The sequence below is a fragment of the Gobio gobio genome (assembly GCF_949357685.1).
Source record: "Gobio gobio genome assembly, chromosome: 2".
Classification (NCBI taxonomy): Eukaryota; Metazoa; Chordata; class Actinopteri; order Cypriniformes; family Gobionidae; genus Gobio; species Gobio gobio.
Window position 1 is genome coordinate 16,541,645 of NC_137098.1, and position 20,060 is coordinate 16,561,704.

A 20,060-nucleotide genomic window follows, 5' to 3' on the forward strand; every position below is an offset into this window, starting at 1 on the left:
TTATTTACATATGGGTCTTGTCAGACTTAACTTACAAAAACTCGCTGAAATTTTAGTCAAAGCCCAAAACAATTAGGCTTGTTGTATTCTGCTCCGTGAGACCTTTCAAATGACACATGACTATCTGAGCTGTATGATGTGATTGACACATTGCAGAACATACCCCCTCCTCCATAAATTAAGATTTTTTTTTTTTTCATTTTATCAGCAAATAACTCCTCACTACTTTGTAGATGCTCATAATGGCTACATTCATTGTGAAGTTTAGACTCGACACCTATTTTGTGTTGATCAATGCAGTAGTTTTGAAAAATATGACAATTAATTTTCACAGCTAGGTGGCGCCCGCGGGCAGTACACTCCGTTTTAGATGAATTACTCAGCACTCGTTTAGAGTTTCCCAAAATGGATAGAAAGCTGAGATTCTAAGCTTTAAAATGATACCTATTTTGTGTTATTACATTCAGTGGTTGCTTAGTAAGCCCCCCCCCCTCATTTTTTCCCGCGCGGGGTGTAAGGGGTTCGGGTTTAAGGGGTTCGGGTTTAAGGGTTAAGTTGTCCTTTTTCAAAGACAGCTCTTTTCTTCTTGCTGTGTAAATTTGTTCAAATTCTTAATATTTTTCAATCATATAATATTCTGCAGAAGAGAAAAAAAAATCTCTCTCCTTCTCTCGCGAGAAGTGAATCTCAGTTTCACTGATCCACAGCATGTGATTGGTTGTTCACTACTAATGTCACAGCTAAACTCCTAAACTCAGGATCAAAGTAGAGGTCTGCATGGGCCTTAAACTGAAGCCCGAACCCGGACCGTACCTGAGATCCTTTAACCCGACCCGACCCGACCATTACATTGACATGTTAAGCCCAAACCTGAGGTCCGTTTCTAACAGCAAATACCATTTTTGCAATATGTTGTATTTAAAGATTGCTTGCAACGGTAAACAAATACATGTACAAACACAGGCACAGTTGTAGAAAAAGCACATACTTACCAATTACGTAACTTTGCTGTGGTCGAACCAGTGTAACAGTCACACATTTCTCTGGAACTCAAACTTTAAACTTCAATAAGTTCACACAGTGCTGCTAAACTATTTACACAAATATATCCTTCTCAGTAGCCTACGAGTTAAGAAGGAAGAGAATGGCATCGACAGTTGATCATAATTCTTCCAGAGTGCAGCTTTTCCTGCATCATTTGGAACTGTGATAAGTTTGTAAGTGATAAGACCCAAAACCCGCAAGTTTTTCAGGCCCCGTCGGGCTCGGGTCGGGTAGAAGACCTCTACAACAAAGCCTGAATAGATTGGTTTGGTTTTGTCAACTCGAAACTAATCCTGTAACCCAGAGTTTGTTAAACTAACATCATGGTACAGGCCCCTGGTATGAAAAATCTTTGTTTTTTCAGATCTTGACCTTTGAGACCAAGAACCCAGTGGAGCTGGCCGAGCGCCTGCGAGCAGTCTGTGGAAACCAGAGCAACGCTTACGCAAGACTTTTGGAGTACCGTCTCAATGCACTGCGAGGTCTGTGGGGGGCACAGCGACAGCTGGCCCTGGAGGAGCAGCAGGAGCATGAAGGAGTCATCCCGGGGAGCGGCGGAGGGGCTGACGAGGAGACGCTGGCCCTGCTTAAGCGACAGGGCTTCTTACAACCTCAACATCACCACCATCCTCACCACCCTCCGATGCCCACCGGCACTGATCAGGCACCATTTACCTCACGGGTCGGCCTCCTGTTGGTCTTTCCGCTACTGCAATCACAAACACGGCATGACCCTGCACTCTGTGGCGTCACCGCCGAGGTCTTGCTCGCATGTCTGCGTGACTGCCAGCCGCTGAGCCTAGGCAAGGAGCCTGCAGACTGCCTAAATGGCCTGGAGGGGTTGCTTTGCTCCTGGCTAGAGGAGAAGAGTGAGCCAGAAGTTGTGGCACAGGCGAGGCCACTGCTTACCCAACAGCAGAGACAGAACGCAGCTGCTGCACTAGTGGCTCTATCGTGTGCAAGGTGAGCACAGCCAATGGCTATTATTCAGCCTTTATTATTGTTTATTAAGTTGAATGTAATTGACTACAAGGCTTTGCTGCAAATCAGGTCAAAAGCTGGAGTGAATTAAAGCCAAGGCAAGAATTTTGCTACAGGCAAAACCAATGTTTTTTTCATGCACTTTTTGGACTATTTTGCTTCCATAACATGTCTTATTTCAGCTAGTGGAAAGAAAACATCCGAAATGCATATTTTAGTGTTTATTACACTTCATTTATTTGCGTCTGTAGAGTTACATTACATATCTTTTAAAGACTGTGAATTTTCTCATGCAGTGAGTCTCATGCATTTCCACTTCCACATAAACTTTGCAGTTTTATTCCTATTTATGTTCTGAAGCTTGGTTTGTTTCGTGACATGGTGACATTTTATCTGATATTTTCTGATTTATGGAGTGATAAAAAAGTTTAAATAATCTTTAACTCTAGTAGTATAGGAACAAAATGAACACTGGCTTTATCCAGTGTTCAGATTTCTTTTCCCGAAAATGTTTGCAGTGTCATTTGCATATTGAAACTAGGCTTGCTACGATAGTCGGTGTTGCCGGTGTTACCGGTGTCCAGACTCAACACCGGTTACATCACTTGCCCACCGTGGCACCGCCCACCGTCTTTTTGATTTTTTTATAGTAATAAAATTATTTAGTTCAGTTAGAGAACAGACAATACAAATAAAAACTGAACGTATCTGCTTAATAAAGCAGGATCCGACCGTGAGTCTCGGCAGCGGCAGGAGTCATTCATCAGATTTAAGAGTGAGGAGCTGACTGAGATGATCGCGCAAGATTTGGTTTCAAAGCGAAACGTAAAAGCGCCTATTTAAGGGAGTTTGTCATTTGTTTTGTTGTTGTGTTTTTCATTAAAAATAATAGGCTAATGAACCCACAATTCAAGCAACCCGCAGCCGAATTGGCGCTAATTCAAAACTGAAAGTAAAATGTGCATGGCCGCACAGAGCGCGCATTGTTTACTTTGGCCTGGCTCCGCAGTGCGAGCCTCCACGCTCCGCGCATTTATTTTTTGCCGCGCGCACCCTCGCGCTCGTGCGGGCGCGTCGAGTATAAACAAGGGGACGAACTGTTATTCATTCATGGCGTGCATCTCAATCATAGACTGATCAATGCTTGATCAGTGCCCTGACTACTGAACTAGGGAACTGATTGAGACGCGCCCATGGCCTCACAGAGCACGCATTTACAGACGAGCTGTCATTCACGGTGTGCGCGCACTGGCGCGTTTTGAGTTCAGAGCGGTCGTGTGCATGTTACTTTAGATTTAAAAGCCTCCATCGGTGATACCGGTATTACCGGTGTTGTCACACATCAATTAACCGGTGGGAAAATTTCCTCACCGTCACATCCCTAATTGAAACGTAATATTTCTGAAAACTTGTAATACAAGACAATTGTTTTGATGTACTGTGCTGGGCACATTATGGTGTGTCTCAGCACAATTGCCCCAATTGCTAAGTATGGTACTCTCAATGTATTTTTGGCCCTGTTTCCGAATCAATCACGAGTTGTAAACTGAGACGCATTGCTCTTTACAATTCGTACTAAAGTGTCTCAATGCATCTCCTTCTGCCACTTTTCATCTGATATGTCTAGGGGAGAGTCTCTCTTAATTGCATCACTACATACATCTCTATGTCAGTCAAAAACAAAGACAGAAAGGAAACTCCAAACAATTTCTATTTTGTCTTCTTGCAGGGGCTCTCTGAAAACGTTCATTCATACTGTCCACCTGCTGCAGAAACAGACAGACTTGGGTCAACTTCCAGTGGCTGATGTTCTCTATAGGTAAGATGTGGCATACAATTACTATTTGAAGACATGCAGCATTAAAGGGTTAGTTCACCCCAAAATTAAAATTCTGTCATTAATTACTCACCCTCATGTCGTTCCAAACCTGTAAGACCTTTGTTCATCTTTGGAACACAAGATATTTTTGATGAAACCAGGGAGCTCTCTGACTCGGCGGACAGCGGCGTAATTAACACTTTCACGGTCCAGAAAGGTAGTAAAAATATCATTAAAATAGTCCATGTGACTACAGTGGTTCAACCTTAATTTTATGAAGCGATGAGAATACTTTACTTTTTTTGTTGTTGCAAAAAACAAACAAAAATAACGACTTTATTCAACAACCTCTTCTCATCTGTGTCATTCTCCTAAGCTGTTAACATAGTAAATACAGTGCAGCGCTTCAGAGTTCTACGGCAGAACGGCTGCTCACCTTTGGCTAGCTCCTGTGTCAGCGTCACCTGCATGCGTTGTGGTGCTCAAGTGCACAGCGTCGGCCAATAGTAAGCCGGCATTCTGACCTAGAGCTTTGAAAGCGCTGCACTGTATTTATTATGTTAACAGCTTAGGAGACTGACACAGATGAGAAGAGGTTGCTGAATAAAGTCTTTATTTTGAGGTATTTGTGCACACTAAAAGTATTTTCGTCTCTTCATAAAATTAAATTCATAAAAAAATGTAACCACTGGAGTCACATGAACTGTTTTATTGATGTCTTTACTACCTTTCTGGGCCTTAAATGAATTTCTATGGAGGGGCCTGAGGGCTCTTGTATTTCATCAAAAATGTCTTAATTTGTGTTGCGAAGATGAACAAAGGTTTTACTGGGATGGAATGACATGAGGGGAGTAATTAATGGCAGACTTAATGGTTTTTATTTTTGGGTGAACTAACCCTTTAAACTATTTCTGTTAACTATCACATTTCATATTTAAAGGGTTAGTTCACTCAAAAATTAAAATTAGCCCATGATTTACTCACCTTTTAATCATTCTAGGTGTATATGACATTCTTCTTTCAGACAAATAAAATCTGAGTTATATTAAAACAGTCCTGGCTAATCCAAGCATTATAATGGCAGTGAATTGTTGCCTCGTTTATGAAGTCCATAAAAGTGCATCTATTCATCATATAACTGCTCCACACGGCTCTGGGGGGTTAATAAAGGCCTTCTGAAGCGAAGTGGCACATTTGTGTAAAAAAAAAATCCATATTTAAAACTTTATAGACTTAAATAACTAACTTCCGGCGGCAAGCCATACGCAATTCCACTTACGGCCTGACGCGATGTATAGAAGCATCTTAAGTGTTGACGCCTCTCGCGGACAAACTCAAGCCCCTCTTCTCTTATATTGAAATCCTCCGACAATTCTCTTTAAAATTTTCGTTTTAGGCTCTAATTCATGACCGGTGTTTTGTTTCGCTCTATCCTCTGTGCTTCTGCATGCGTCAAGGGTTCAATCTGCCGGAAGTGAGTTATTTTAGTCTATAAAGTTTTAAATATGGATATTTTTCTTACACAAACGTGCCACTTTGCTTCAGAAGACCTTTATTAACCCCCCGGAGCCGTGTGGAGCAGTTATATGATGGATAGATGCACTTTTATGGACTTCATAAACGAGGCAAAAATTCACTGCCATTATAAAGCTTGGAAGAGCCAGGACATTTTTAATATAACTAATATAATTTTATTCGTCTGTAAGAAGAATGTCATATACACCTAGGATGACTTGAGGGTGAGTAAATCATGGGCTAATTTCATTTTTGGGTGAACTAACCCTTTAACATCTAAACGCGGCACAGAATAACTAGGGTGGGAATTATTACTCGCCAATTTATGCACCAATTCAGCTTATTAGAATGATTCACATGAAATAAATCTGGAATTCGATTTATAGTTGACAACTGTGTCAAATATCAACTCTTTTTAGACCCTTCACAAATGTATATAGGATTTAAAGAGTCTTAAACTTTAAAAAGTTCAATTTAATTCACTCTATTGCAGACTGCTGCTTCTTGAGGGAGGTCCAGGCTCACCCTCCTGTTTGCTAGGGGGGAAACACAGTGTGTCGTGGGGCTTCGAGGACATGTTGCCCACTCCAGATAGCAGTGCCACTGGACCAGAGAGTAAAGGTGAGTCTATGATGGCTGACAAAAAAGACGTCACGCAGCACGCTGTTATATGGACGTAAACACAAAAGATATTAAAGGGTTAGTTCAACCAAAAATTAAATTTAGCCCATGATTTACTCACCCTTAAGTCATCCTAGGTGTATATGACATTCTTATTTCAAACGAATAAAATCAGAGTTATATTAAAAATGTCAAAGCTTTATAATGGCAGTGAATGTCTGTTTCTGTTTTGAAGTCCATTAAAGTGCATCTCTCCATCATATAACTGCTTCACACGGCTTCGGGGGGTTAAAAAAGGCCTTCTGATGTGAAGCGATGCGTTTGTGTAAGAAAAATATCCATATTTAAAACTTTATAGACTAAAATAACTAACTTCCGGTGGTCGGCGGTACGCAAGTTGACTTATGCTAAAAGAGTAACCCCCGACGCTACGTTTGGTTTGCTCTATTCTTTGCACTTATGCCTTCGTCAATACACATGCGTCAAGGGTTCAAGGGTCAAGGGTTACTCTTTTAGCACAAGCGACTCACGTACCGCTGACCGCCGGGAGCTAGTTATTTTAGTCTATAAAATGTTAAATATGGTTATTTTTCTTACACAAATGCACCACTTTGCTTCAGAAGGCTTTTTTTTTAACCCCCCTGAGCCATGTGGAGCAGTTATATGACGGATAGATGTACTTTTATGGAATTCAAAAACGACCCAACAATTCACTGCCATTATAAAGCTTTTTAAGAGCCAGGACATTTTTAATATAACTCCGATTTTATTCGTCTGAAAGAAGAATGTCTTCTACACCTAGGATAACTTGAGGGTGAGTAAATCATGGGCTAATTTTCATTTTTGGGTGAACTAACCCTTTAAAGTAAGTGATAAACGTTTATTTATAGTGTGATCTGCAGCAGAAACCAGCAAATTTATGCGCAGGCAATATAAAAAAAACAAGATGAGGATGCGGAAAAAGGGAGCAGAGTTTTTAAATATTTATGATACAAGCCCTCATGTTTTGCTTGTATATAGAGTCACTGTAATACTTATAGGTTCTGACACACCGTCCTTCACTGACTTCCTTTCACAACTCTTTTGATAACTTCGGGTATGTAAAGTCTTTGAATTGACTCCCATGTGTCATATGGGAGCAAAGATATTTACCTGCAGTAATAATGACACTAATAAAAATTGTTTATTAACTCTTTTTTAAAAAAGAATATCACACGTTTTGTCCACATTTTACTTTCATTTTTGTGCTGCACAATATACTTATGAAAGGAATTGTTCAAATTAAATTTGATTACAATTTAAAAGTTTAATTAAATTGTTAAAGTTACATTGATTTGATTACCACCTTTTCAACTGATTGGACATCCTTTCAATTTTCTCTCAGACACAGACCTGGGACGCAGCCTGGCTACAGATGGTTTATATCTCTACACAACAAACTCTTTTGGGAAGGGCTTAAGCAAGCTGGGCTCAGGGCAGCATGGGACGCTGAGGTAACTCTAAAACTAAACAACTTCCACTTAACCTCCTACCCTGCTTTTCTGTTTGTACCAGTAACCTCCAGGCTACTATTGTGCTCTTTGTCCTGCTGTCTCTCTCATTTCTGCTCTGTGAGCAACTATATTTGTTAGACGTTTAAACCCTTTTTTGCTGTGTCAATGATGAACTTTCAGTTAAATGTTGCACTTCCTCAGTCTCATGAAGAAATGTCTTGGACACATTTCAACCAAAATGTAAAAAAAAAAAAAAGAAAACACATTTTGCATAAAGACCAGGGATGTTTATAAAGGGGTGTTATTTGTAACACCATCACTTTAACCAGTTATTTATAGGGAGGAAATCACTATCATACATGAACACCATCTTTCTGAAGTCACAGTGTAAGTTGTTAGTTTCTGTGTTCAGATAAAATGTATAAGGATTTTCAGGACAATAAGTAATGTATAATGTATCTGAATTATAATTTGATTTGTGATCAAATTAATACATGATAAATGGCAAATTGTGTACCATTTGAAACAACAGAAAAATCGAGTTAACGTTTTCTGAAGGTTCCAATACAAAATCATACTAATACTAGCAGCCATACCTTAAAATCTCTGGTAATAACACCAAATTTGACACACACACACACACACACACACACACACACACACACACACACACACACACACACACACACACACACACACACACACACACACACACACACAGTCTATAGGAAAACAAATTTTAAAACTTTTTTTCCCCATGATACCACAATTGTTCGATTAACATTGAGACAGACAGCCTATATATTAAAACCAACTGTAATGCATGGATCTAATGTAATGTTGCACACCCCCCCCCCCCCCCAACAGTTAATCTAACATTCATTTAAGACATAACAGATAATGTTTGCGTAAATACTGAAATACGGAAATGTCTGCGGCGTCTTTACGCGCGCTTGGGATGTGTCAGTCAGCGTGAGTAAGATCGTTTTGTTTACAGCATGAGTTTGAATATCACATTTCATTGGTTCAGACTCTTGACAATTTGCTATGAATATTCATAAAGTTGTAATGCTGTGCTTTAAATGATACCAAACTTGTGCTGAGGGGAAGCGCCAGTCGTTGAGAAGCGAGCAGAGAAAAACATAATTTTTCATGGACAAAGGAAAGGTACTCCTCTCAGAAAACGTACAAATAAAACTACTTTTAGATGTTTACTTGCTATTTGGAACACTGGGATCACTAATTTTTCGCATTAATCGCATTTTTGTGTGAACCAATTTTTCACTTGTTTTGCCTGTAGCTCGTAATTAGCCTTTCCGACTCGCATGTGCGTGTGTCTCTCCCAGTAGGCAAGGGAGTATGTGGCACTGTAATTCTGCCACAGAAATACACTAAAAACGGAGAACAGGAGTAGTGGCTAGAAGGGGTATAGCAACGGTAGGAACTGAGGCAAAATCTCACGATAAAATACAGTACATTTATTTTAATAAAATTTATTTATTGTTTTTTTAATAACGCCTACACCTACCCCAACCCTAAACCTACCCTTACACTAATACAATAATGCAATAATTAAATGATGCAATATTGATCTGCGCATGCCCAGTGGCCATAGCTGTATCCCTTCTAGTCTTTACCGTGCGGGACGTGGTGTGATGACATCACCGTTTCACAAAATATACGGATTGGCTGTACACACGAAAACGCAAGAGTGTCGGTTTCAGATTTATCCACTCTGGGATCCGGTTTCAAAAAATACCGATTTCATGCTCCTAAAAATGCCAGATCCGTCTGGACGAAACGCTGATATGATACAAATTTTTTACGTATACAGCTAAACGCGTCTCCATGTGGACGGGACCTTAAATACACTTAAATAATACTTATAACGAACTAAAAGACTAACAGTTGTGATGATCAGATGAATTGCCATACTAACTAATGATGGCGGGAAAAATGAACAAAGACAAAAGGAAACAATGAGAAGCAAACTAAAATGTCAATAATAAAGAAATTAAACGAGCAAATGACTGAATATCCCTGACAATAGTCACACTAGACCTAAAGTATGCAACATTTCTAGAGACTGCGCTAGTCAACTCTAATTGTCAACAATCATGGCACAAACTTAAAACCTAAAACTTTTTTTTTTTCTTTGGCCTTCCTCACAGGGGTTTTGTGTATTGTCGGAATGAGGAAATGGAAGCAGGGTGGGTGGCACACAGTAGTGGCTTTTTGCTCCACCGTCCTGCCTCTTTTGACACAAAATCTCATCAGCTGTGCCAGGTCATCGACCCCTTCACACTGCAGGTACAACCTATGCATTGCAAATGATCATCCTGCACGTTGCACTTTCAAATTTACATCGCAAGTGTTACAAGTATTACAAGTAACAGGGCTATGAGTATGTATTCTGATATTTCTGATCAGAATTGCTAGTAGGTGTCTAATTTCTAAGTATTTTGTAAAATCACACAGTTGATTCAACTGTGGACATGGTTGTCATATTATTGAGGCTATATGAATTTTGGAATATGAAAAACTTGATTTCTCACTTGATTTTTCAACATTTTGGCAAAAGAAAATGGGTGCTGAATTTTTGTTTTGTTTGTTCGTACAGTCGAGATTTCTGGAGTTTGACCAACATTTGGCATTCATTCCCAGAATGTTTTAATGTTAAAGGGGTCATATGATGCGATTTCTTGTTTTCCTTTCTCTTTAGTGTGTTATGTAGCTGTTTGTGCATGTATTAGATCTGCAGAGTTACAAAGTCTCAAACCCAATGAGATATTCTTTGTAAAAGTTAAGGCTCAGCCACACAATCCTAAAACACTTCGCTCAAACACCCCTCCACAAATCTATGTCAGTATGTGGGAGGAGAGTTTCATTAGCCTGACAAGCCAGACCCACATCAAGATGTTGGGTCTGGGAACACACCATCGGCAGGGCTCAATCTGAGGGGAAGGATAAACGGTTGTCTTTCAAATTCCCTCTGCACGCAATAGGATAACGCTACGAAGAAGTAGAAGCGGAGTTGATAGATTACATTTTTGCTGTATCCGGTCGGCAAAACTCCGTACACATCTTCCTTTTTTAAGAATGACTTCAGTGCCGTTCTTTTCTCAAAGAAAAGCTCAACTCCAAGTCTTCCAGAGTCGCGGCCAAAGCCGATTCAAAAGACTTAGTTTTCTTTGATCTTTGTTTTCAAGTAGCACTCGGAACCGTCGCAACTCTACCGTCATTATGTTAAGCCCGCCCACCGACTCTATACACGATGTGATTGGCCTGACTAGAGTTTGGTTTTTCAAGCTCGCAAGCCGATGGAGAGTTGCTAGATGACCCTGGCTGTAAATTGCATTTGTTGCTTCTTGGGTGCCTCTAGATTTCTAGGCTAGAGTTTCATAACATGTATACACAAAGAAAGAAGGCGTAACTTTTATACGCTGTAGTATTGTTATTGCCGGCACCGCCATGTCGTGGAGACGCTGTGTTTTTCGTTGCGAAAGCCAAACTACTTTGTTTGGCCTTCCAAAAGAGTGGTGAAGCTTTAGTTACAACACTGTTCCAGAACATTACAACCCAAATATTCGACTGTGTGCTGCACATTTTTCGGAGGACTGTTTCTAGCACCTGGGAGAGTACAGAATGTTTCTACATCTTCGTCGTTTCTACGTTAACAAATGCAAACTTACCAATCTGATACTTTCTGGTCCAGTCACGCTGGCAACGTTGATCAATCAGCTTGGTCCTCTGCATTATCCGGATCAGATTCGGGCTCGAATTGATAAGGTAGAACCGAAATTATCCTCTGTCAATATTGCTTTGCTCAGGGAGCTGATGTTCCAAATATGGGAAGGAGCGTGACATTTCTGTCAGAAGCTTAAGGTAATTGGGCCAATCACAATGCACTGGATCGCTGGCTAATCAGAGCACACTGCACTTTTCAGAACGATGAGCTTTGTAAAAACCGACGCATTTCAGAAAGGAGGGGCATAGAGGAGCAACGATAATGTACAGTATGTGTAAAATAATGACTCTTTTTAACCTAAAACCGCGTACACACAATGCATTAAACCAAATACACTAAATAATGCTCTTTTCAGAACCATCATATGACCCCTTTAATATTGTAAAGTGTAAGTTTGTTAATTTTGGACTTTCACAACATGTCAATTCACTTTTATAAGTTATTCCTGACAATTTCATTGGTGTATATATCTTCAAAACATTTTAACAAATTAAAATTATTTTCATTATGACTTGGACAGAGAGTTCCAAATGGTGGAAATTTATCTTTTGTCCTCTGTGTACCACGTGTTGTAACATTTAGATGTCTATTTTATAAATCTATAAGTCCTTGTATATTAACTAGGCCTTTACAAATGCTTTACTTGTGGAAGCTTCTAATTCTCATTTCTCTGTTGAAGGTTTCTCAAGTAGTCGCAATGCCCCATCATCATTTCCCAGTGGGCAGCTGCCTGACCACCCTGCGTCTGTGTTCTGATGGTACCTACCTCTACTGGGTTTGGTCACCTGTCAGCATCAACGAGAAAACACAGAAAGGCCACTCTGTCTTCATGGATGTCTTCCAGCTAACGGTATTAACTTGAGAATGTGTCAGGTTTTTTCCTGGGTCAAAAATGGTCTTCGGTGGTGGCGGGCAAACACGGTCATCCACACACAGTACAAAGTACCCTACCCTTGTGAACTTCAAGCCCAGTACTGACAATAAATCCAAAATAAATGCAAAGAAACTGTTTGTAATTTTAACTTCTCCTATTTATTCATGAAATAAAAATAATCACTGTCAGAACATAGTATAAAACAAAGTGCTTAAAACCATTTCATATTTTAAATTCTGTAAGTGACTTATTTGAAAAGTTTGTAATAAAATGAATAACAAAGTAACACGTTAAAGGACAACTCCTTTAAAAGTGAAAAATGAACCTAGGGTTAATTAACACATGGTTACTGAGTAGATCGTTCTCTGGGATGCGTTTTCATGATAATCGAATGTAAAGAGTTTTATCTCTAAAACAGATTAGCTTATAACGCTAGTATATGGGGCATATAATAAGTAAAATTAAATTGCTAGTTAATACCACTAACAAGGCTCAAAATAGCCTCACACTTACACGGTAGCATAATGAGGGTCCCTACATGCAAACCGAAGCATTGAGAACTTTGTAAGTGTTAAAACAGTTTAATAAGAAGCTACTTTATAAAGACAGTACATTACGCGTATACAGACAGGAGCCATCTTGGAAAACAGACTAGACGAATCGAGCCACGAACGCTGTGCTTAGTTGAACTTAATTCCTATCGACCAGCTCACTTATGAGAGAGATAGAAAACGACAGAGACGTGTCAATGAATGAACATCCAAGTACTGTCAATTTTTTTGTGTACACAATATGGATAAACTACAACAGATAAACCTGTTGTCTGTGTGGACACAAACTAACCGTTAAAAGTTCTCATTTTTAGCATATGGATTCTTATTCTCAATATATTTTAATCTTTGCTGTTTTCTGTTTCTGCCTGAACTTCACATTATTTGTAGCGCAGCATCCATAATCGCAGTAAGATTTGTATTGTCACCTTTAATGTCACTTTTAATGTCTTTGTTTTAGTAAATAATTAACAAACATTCAAATTCTGTAAATTGTATCACAAAATGCAAGCAATAAATGTTGTTTTGGCAATCTTTAATGTGGCCTGACAGTTCGCTCAATTAGCATTTTGACTTTGGAAAGAGCTTGTATAAAACAGCTTAACAAACATAACAAACGTAAGGTCAAATTTACCTCAGAAAAGCCATTCAATGTTCATAAACTTGTTAGTCAGCTAGAAAAATAACTACAGAAAAGGGCATTTTGCTAAGTATATGCACTGTCACATAATCCTTATATTTTTACTCTACATGGTGAAATTCAACACCACCCATATAATTGCATGTGAAGAGATGCCTTTCACCAAATGTACCTCTCAGATATTACTAATGAAGAAAAATAGATTGGGAGTGTGCCAGACACTCTACTACGTTTATAGGATTCATTAGGGGGAGGCAAATCTGTACTCATTGGCCAAGTGATGCTGACATTATTATGGTCTGTGACACTGGTTCAGATTCTGTGTAAAGAACAAATCTTTGTCACTGTATGTAGTTCTCAAGTTGTAAAAGCAATTCAATTCCCACTTTAAGTGAATCTTAGACCTTGTCCACACGTACACGGGTATTTTTATAAACAGAGTTTTTCATCCGCGTCCATGTGAAAACACAAAAACATTCAATGAAGCACTGTCAAGAGCATGCCAAACCAACAGGTGGCAATATAACCCTTACTGTAAAGCCATGTTGGCCAATCAGAAGCCAGGAAAAAAGGTTATTGGCCTGTCGGTTTTGACCTAACAAGCCAAAATCTCCGGTTTCATTGTCTACACGACAACACTGCAACTTCTAAAAATCTTCACCCTGGCAGGATTTTTTTTTTAAGTTGGGTTTCAGTGACCGAATACTCTGTTTGCGTTTGGATGAACGGCCAAACTGCAGCTTTTTTTAAAATACACGTGTTCGTGTGGACCGGGCCTTAGTTCCCAGGAAATCCTGAAAATGCTGATGCTGTAAAAGGAGGGCAGATGTGACAACACATGACAAAATTAAGACACGTTTATTGTTTTGTGACTTAATTTGGCGCATATTTTTCCCCCCTTTTTTTGAGCCCTGTGTATCAGATGTATTCTGAGATGAATCAGAGTATTCTGTCCATTGCTATGGTTATCACTGTCAATCGGTTTAAATTGTGCATTTAAATATGGTTGTCAACTTGTCAGTCCAGAAACATTGTAATGTGTAGTTAGCAGCATGAAAAAAATATATTATATACAGAAAGCAAGCAAAGGTCGCAGCCAGTATGACCACAAGGTACACAAAGCTGCACTCTAGTGAAAACTCCCGTTATAATCAATAAAGCTGTCTACACTGTGCAATAAATCTCTTATTGACATTGTGTTTATACTTTGTTGATTATAATGATTTGTGAGCATACAGAACTCGCGCTGAACAAATAACTCTTTTTAAGCGGTGTTGAGCAGATTCTAACTTAAAGGCATCCGATTGGCCATTTCATTCACACACTCAACAGATATCTCTGGGATTGGCTACAAAGCTCAATGCTGCAAAAACACGTTGTAAATAGAAACCTTTGACACTTTTCACTGAGCTTCCATGCTTACACAAACACAAGTACTGCAAAATGGCAGGTATCGCCACATTAAATGATCAGATTATTCTTTGGCAGGAAAAATTTATTTTGGGGGCTGCCAAAATATTTTCAATGCAAGATAAACCCTGTGTGTATGTGAAGATTTTTGTAATATCAGAATTGGTAATTTCATTATGTTCTCAGCAGTTTTGTTGTTGCATTTACAATTCAGGTGTTTTTATTGCATGCGATGGCTAGTGGTAACCTTTGTGAAAAAGAAGTACATTTTAGCAGACTTTAAAAAAGTTCTTATTGGAATATTTTATAAAAGAATATACTTAAATGTGAACTGAATGTAATGTTCTTGGACACTTGATTGCATGTTAATTACTATGCATTGGTTTGTATTTATATTTAATGCAATTGGACTTGTATGCCATGTATTTAAATATATTTGTAATTACACATTTGTAATGAAGTTGCATTTCAGTACATATAAAATATATCAACTTTAAATGTAATCTAGATTAACACACTGCAGTTAAAATCAAGTTACTTTACATGTGCTTTAGTGTGTTAGTCATCAAAACATCAAAATAAGTGCACTTCTTTAAAGCACAACAAAATACTATTAAAACCTAATTATTTAAAATGTGCTTTATTGTAAAACTTTTAATTTGCCTTTATTACACATTTTGAAAATGTGTACTTAAGTGTGTTAAATGCAAAGTGTAATCTTTAAAGTACACTTAATTGTCCTTTTAATGTCATCAATATTATATTTTCTGCAAGTACATTTATTTTTATAATTATACTTTTTAAGATTTTAAGTACACTACAAGTGCTCTTCAATACAATTAAGTGCACTTCTTTTTCACAAAGGAATTATACATGTAACAAGTAAAGATGTGTTCACTAAACCTTCTCTTCACAAGCTCCCATTATCTGTTTTTCTTTTTTTGCAGACTGAGTCTGGTCTTTGTGTGGCCAGTCCTATACAAGATCGGGTAATCCTGTCGCGAAAGGAAGGCGAGTCATCTAAGTGTTTGAATGAGCTGCTCCTGAGCCGCATGTCTCGCTTCCGTGCCTCACACTCCTCCACACTGGCTGCCCTCACTGGCTCTGCCATCACCAACCCCGTCAAAGAGGAGCAGTCGGGTAATACTGCCGTATGTTGTTTGTGCCTCGGCTGTTCCCAAGCAACAACTTTTTTGGCTTAGTTTCTGTATTAATGGGCGCCTTTATGAAAAAGAAGTGCACTTAATTGTATTAAGTGTGCACTTGTAGTCCTAAAAGTATACTATTACAAACTACTTGCATTTAATATAATATTAATGTAATAAACGAAGGGAAATAGTTAAAGGGATAGTTCACACAAAAATAACTTATGTCACCCTCATGTCATTCTAAACCGTAAGACTTTCATTCATCTTCAGTATACAAATGAAATCTGAGAGATTTCTGTCCCTCCATTGACAGCCTATGCAACTACCACTTTGATGCTTCAAAAAGTTTATAAAGAGACTGTAAAATCCATATTAATTGAGCGTTTTATATGATGAAAATATTTAATTTAGGCTTTTATTCTCATATAAACATTGATCATTGAACATAAACAGAAGATCGACTGGTCATGCTTGACGAGCGAGAATAAACCTTATTGGTTCTTGCAGAAGCTCAAACATGCTGCGTAACACGAGAATGAACCTTATTGCTTCTCACACGTCAAGCAAGCATACTTTAGCTTCCGTTTACCATAACTGATGTGTGAGTTGGTGAATGTTTATATGTGAATAAAAGCCTAAATTCAATCTGTTCATCATATAAAGTGATGGAGTCTCATCAGAACATTTGGACTGAACCACTGTATTCATATGGTTTCGTTTTACAATCTTTTTATAAACTTTTTGAAGTGTCAAAATGGTAGATGCGTAGCTGTCTATGGAGGGACAGAAAGTTCTTGGATGTCATTCAAATCTTTATTTGTGTTCTGACGATGAACGAAAGGTTTGAAGCGACATGAGGGTGAGTAAATATGACAGAATTGTTTTTGTTTGGGTGAACTAACCCTTTTTAAAAGTGCACTTTGTAATAATGCCAAATGTTAAGTTTTACTAATATTTTGTTGTGCTCCTAAAGAAAAACACATATTTTGATGTGTTGACTAACATACTAAATCACAGTAAAGTAATTGATCATAATTTGAACTACTAGTGTGCTATTCAGTATTACATTTAAGTTCTTTTATTTTAAGGCCAATTGACACCACACAGACAAACGTCAACAAACACCAACAAACAAGTCAGAGTTTGTTGGATCAGTGTGTTACACCTGTTGCCGTTGGTCGGAGTTTGTTTTCACCCGACTGAACATGTTCAATCGGTGTTTGTTGGGTCGTGGAATGTCTGAGCAGTGTGGTGTGATTTTCCAACAAACTCTGACGTAATCTGACCTGGACATGAACCGTTGCCATGACGATGAGGCAAGTCCCTTGCAAAGCGTGTAGGTGCTGGGCCTGCTTAGTAAATTATCCTTTTAGTGAAAATGGCAGGATTCTGGACAAATCAGAAGACAATTCTAGAGAAACAGCAAGGAGATATTCGCTAGAACACACTGGACAAAGTTTGAGCGTGCACGTGTAAAATCTGAGCGAGAGCAAAGCCATATTTGAAAGTGCGTGTCCTGTCCTATAAGTTTTGTGCTAGTGAAAGAAATCTGCCTGCGAGCAGAGAGATTCGTTACATGGATGCACTCTTGCATTACAATAAGGCGCTCTCAACATTTAACGCCATAGAAACAGCCTCAAATGAACTATAAAACAAGAAAGAAGGTTGTGTCTGAAAGTTGCAATCTTTTATTTTTATTGGTCTGTGTTTGTTGGGGCAGTGTGAACATGCCATTTATTTTTCATAAAATTCTAAATCCATCTGCCAACTTGTTTGTTGGCGTTTGTCTGTGCAGTGTGAATTGGTCTTTAATATATGTTCTAAAATGCAACTTCATCATTAATTAATTACAAATATATTTAAATACATGACATGCAAGCATCAATAGAAATCCATACAAAAGTACTGTGGCAACTTTGAAATGTTTGAAAACTAGTGTAAAACCTAATGTGTGTGTGTGTGTGTGGATAATTCCAATAAAAGTAGCCCCTGCAAAAGCGGGAATAATGCTAGGAAAATGTATATTGGATAAACAAATGATAATACTTGGCATAATTCTTCAATATAGTTTAACTCCCAGTTTTGATCTTGGTCTCTTGTTTTTGTTTTTTCTTGTCCCAGTAGTCAATACAAGTTGTGGCTTGTCTATAAAAACACTGAGGAAGACACCGATGTACGTTTGTGGAACGTACCTAGTGATGCTGGCACCAACTCCAGGTGTAGCTGGGAGCTCTGCCACCCGCTCGCTGTTTGGTGGTTCCAGTGGCCTTTCTTCTCTTAAGAGTAAGTCGTCATCTCTTCTTCTGAGGGGAAAGATCTTTATACCCTAAACAAACATTTTAACATTATAATTTAGCATTGTTTTATACTAAACACTATCATGGATAGTGTTTGAATGGTGATTTATCAATTAACGTTATCCATTTTTGGCCTCTTGTATACACCACTGTTACCTAATCAAACATATAACAGTTAAAGGGATAATTCACCCTAAAATGAAAAGTCTCTCATAATTTATTCACCCTCATGTTCCAAAACCATATGACATTCTTGCTTCTGTGGAACAAAAATCAAAAACATTTAGTAAACTTGGTAAAAAGCAACCAAGAGTGTCAGCGAAGAAGTACTTTTATTTGACATCTCAATGTCTTCGTTAAATTTTCAGTACCTCCCTTGTGTTTTTTCCTAGTCTTGGCTTCTAGTTTAGTGTTTAACCTGGCTGATGGTCAGTTTAGCAATCGTGCAGACCTCGTAGATGCTCCAGGAAGTTCTCTGGGTCGTGGGGCTCAGGTTGCGGGACTGGGTAAGAATCAGACATTTCCACACATCAAGCCCCTTTCACACTAAACACAGTGCATAAAGCAAAACCGTGTTCACCAAGAGTGAACTTAATATGTTTTGGGCTTAAAGAATTGTAATACATTGTTGTTGACTGTTTTCTTACTCCTAAAATAAAATGAAACCTAGCATATTTGCACATTTTAAAATGTTTATTCACTTTAGCAAGTAGCAAACCATGTGTCTTCATATTTAAAACTTTATAAAGTAAAATATTTAGCTTCCGCTAAACCGCCTTCCATATTCAGCTTACGAGAAAAGCGTAACTGCCGCAATTTATGGCGTTGGACATAGCGTAAGTGTTTTGAACTGCGAGAGGCGTTACACTTTCTTCTTTGAATAAGGAAGGTGGTCTGGCAGACCGCTAAACGGTTACTATTTAAATTCCTGCACCCAAGAACAAGTCTACACCATTACGACTACAAGTCTACTTAGAAGTATTTCCTAATAAAACAAGGTGGATTTGACTCTGGTCAATGTATCCATAGCAGACTGGTGGGATTGGCTGTTATTTTGGCGTGTTTCTGTGGTTGAAACACTGATTGGGCGATTACATGAGAGGGATTGCAATAACATTTTCGATAGGTTGTACTGTATCTTTCAACATACCTTCTGATGTTCATCCTGTGTTTTTTTTTGTGCTGCAGTTCTGAAGCAGTTTAACACCACATGTAAAAGAAAAAAACAACACTTATATTTAAAAACAATAGAAATTAACAGCAACATTGACATCATTTGAAAGTAGAAATTGTTTTTATCAGAAACAACAGAAAAGTTTACGTTTTTTTAAATGCTCATTTTGACTCATTCTGATGGAACCAGTCAAAATATATGTTGTTATTGTTTACTAAAACTATTAAAATATATTTTTGAGGAAGCTAAATATAACAAAACTAATAAAAAAGCACAACAATTTCAAAAATTTTAATTTGAAATTACAATATAAAAAACTAAGTCAAAATATTAACAAAAAACACTGTCACATATGCCACACACTGTTCTAGGGGCCTGCTATGATGCACTTAACAACTTAATCTGGACGTGCTCCAGTGACTACATGGACCAATGGTGTAACCCTGGGAACCAGGCCTTCCATCATGTGTGCAAACGACTTGGTGTCAGTCACGTCATCAGTCAGCCTAAAGGTATTTGAAATCTTGAGCTCAAACATATGCTTATTAAAACATCAACACAATTTTACTTAAGTGGCCTTTATTTTGTTAATATTATCTTATCTGCAAGGCAAGAACATGTTTTGAAAACTACTTTTAAGATTTGCATTACGTTACAAGTACACATTCATTACAATTAAGCACACTTTTTCACAAAGGGTCACTTTTCAGTGCTATACTGGACACTTACCAGTACTATACAAAGT

The 20,060-nt window shown here is 38.3% G+C and overlaps 1 protein-coding gene across 2 annotated transcripts in view; it reads left to right on the forward strand.

Annotated features, from left to right (window-relative positions):
• The window catches only part of hectd4 (HECT domain E3 ubiquitin protein ligase 4), a 117,859-nt gene that overhangs the window by 18,194 nt on the left and 79,605 nt on the right, over positions 1-20,060 (forward strand). For both annotated transcript variants that reach the window (XM_079809909.1, XM_079809910.1), the window contains exons 2-11: positions 1,409-2,007; positions 3,755-3,844; positions 5,853-5,980; positions 7,365-7,473; positions 9,645-9,783; positions 11,901-12,071; positions 15,644-15,836; positions 17,966-18,127; positions 18,534-18,647; positions 19,687-19,827. In XM_079809909.1, coding sequence (XP_079666035.1) covers positions 1,409-2,007; positions 3,755-3,844; positions 5,853-5,980; positions 7,365-7,473; positions 9,645-9,783; positions 11,901-12,071; positions 15,644-15,836; positions 17,966-18,127; positions 18,534-18,647; positions 19,687-19,827 — 1,846 coding nt within the window. The remainder of the gene's footprint in view (positions 1-1,408; positions 2,008-3,754; positions 3,845-5,852; positions 5,981-7,364; positions 7,474-9,644; positions 9,784-11,900; positions 12,072-15,643; positions 15,837-17,965; positions 18,128-18,533; positions 18,648-19,686; positions 19,828-20,060) is intronic.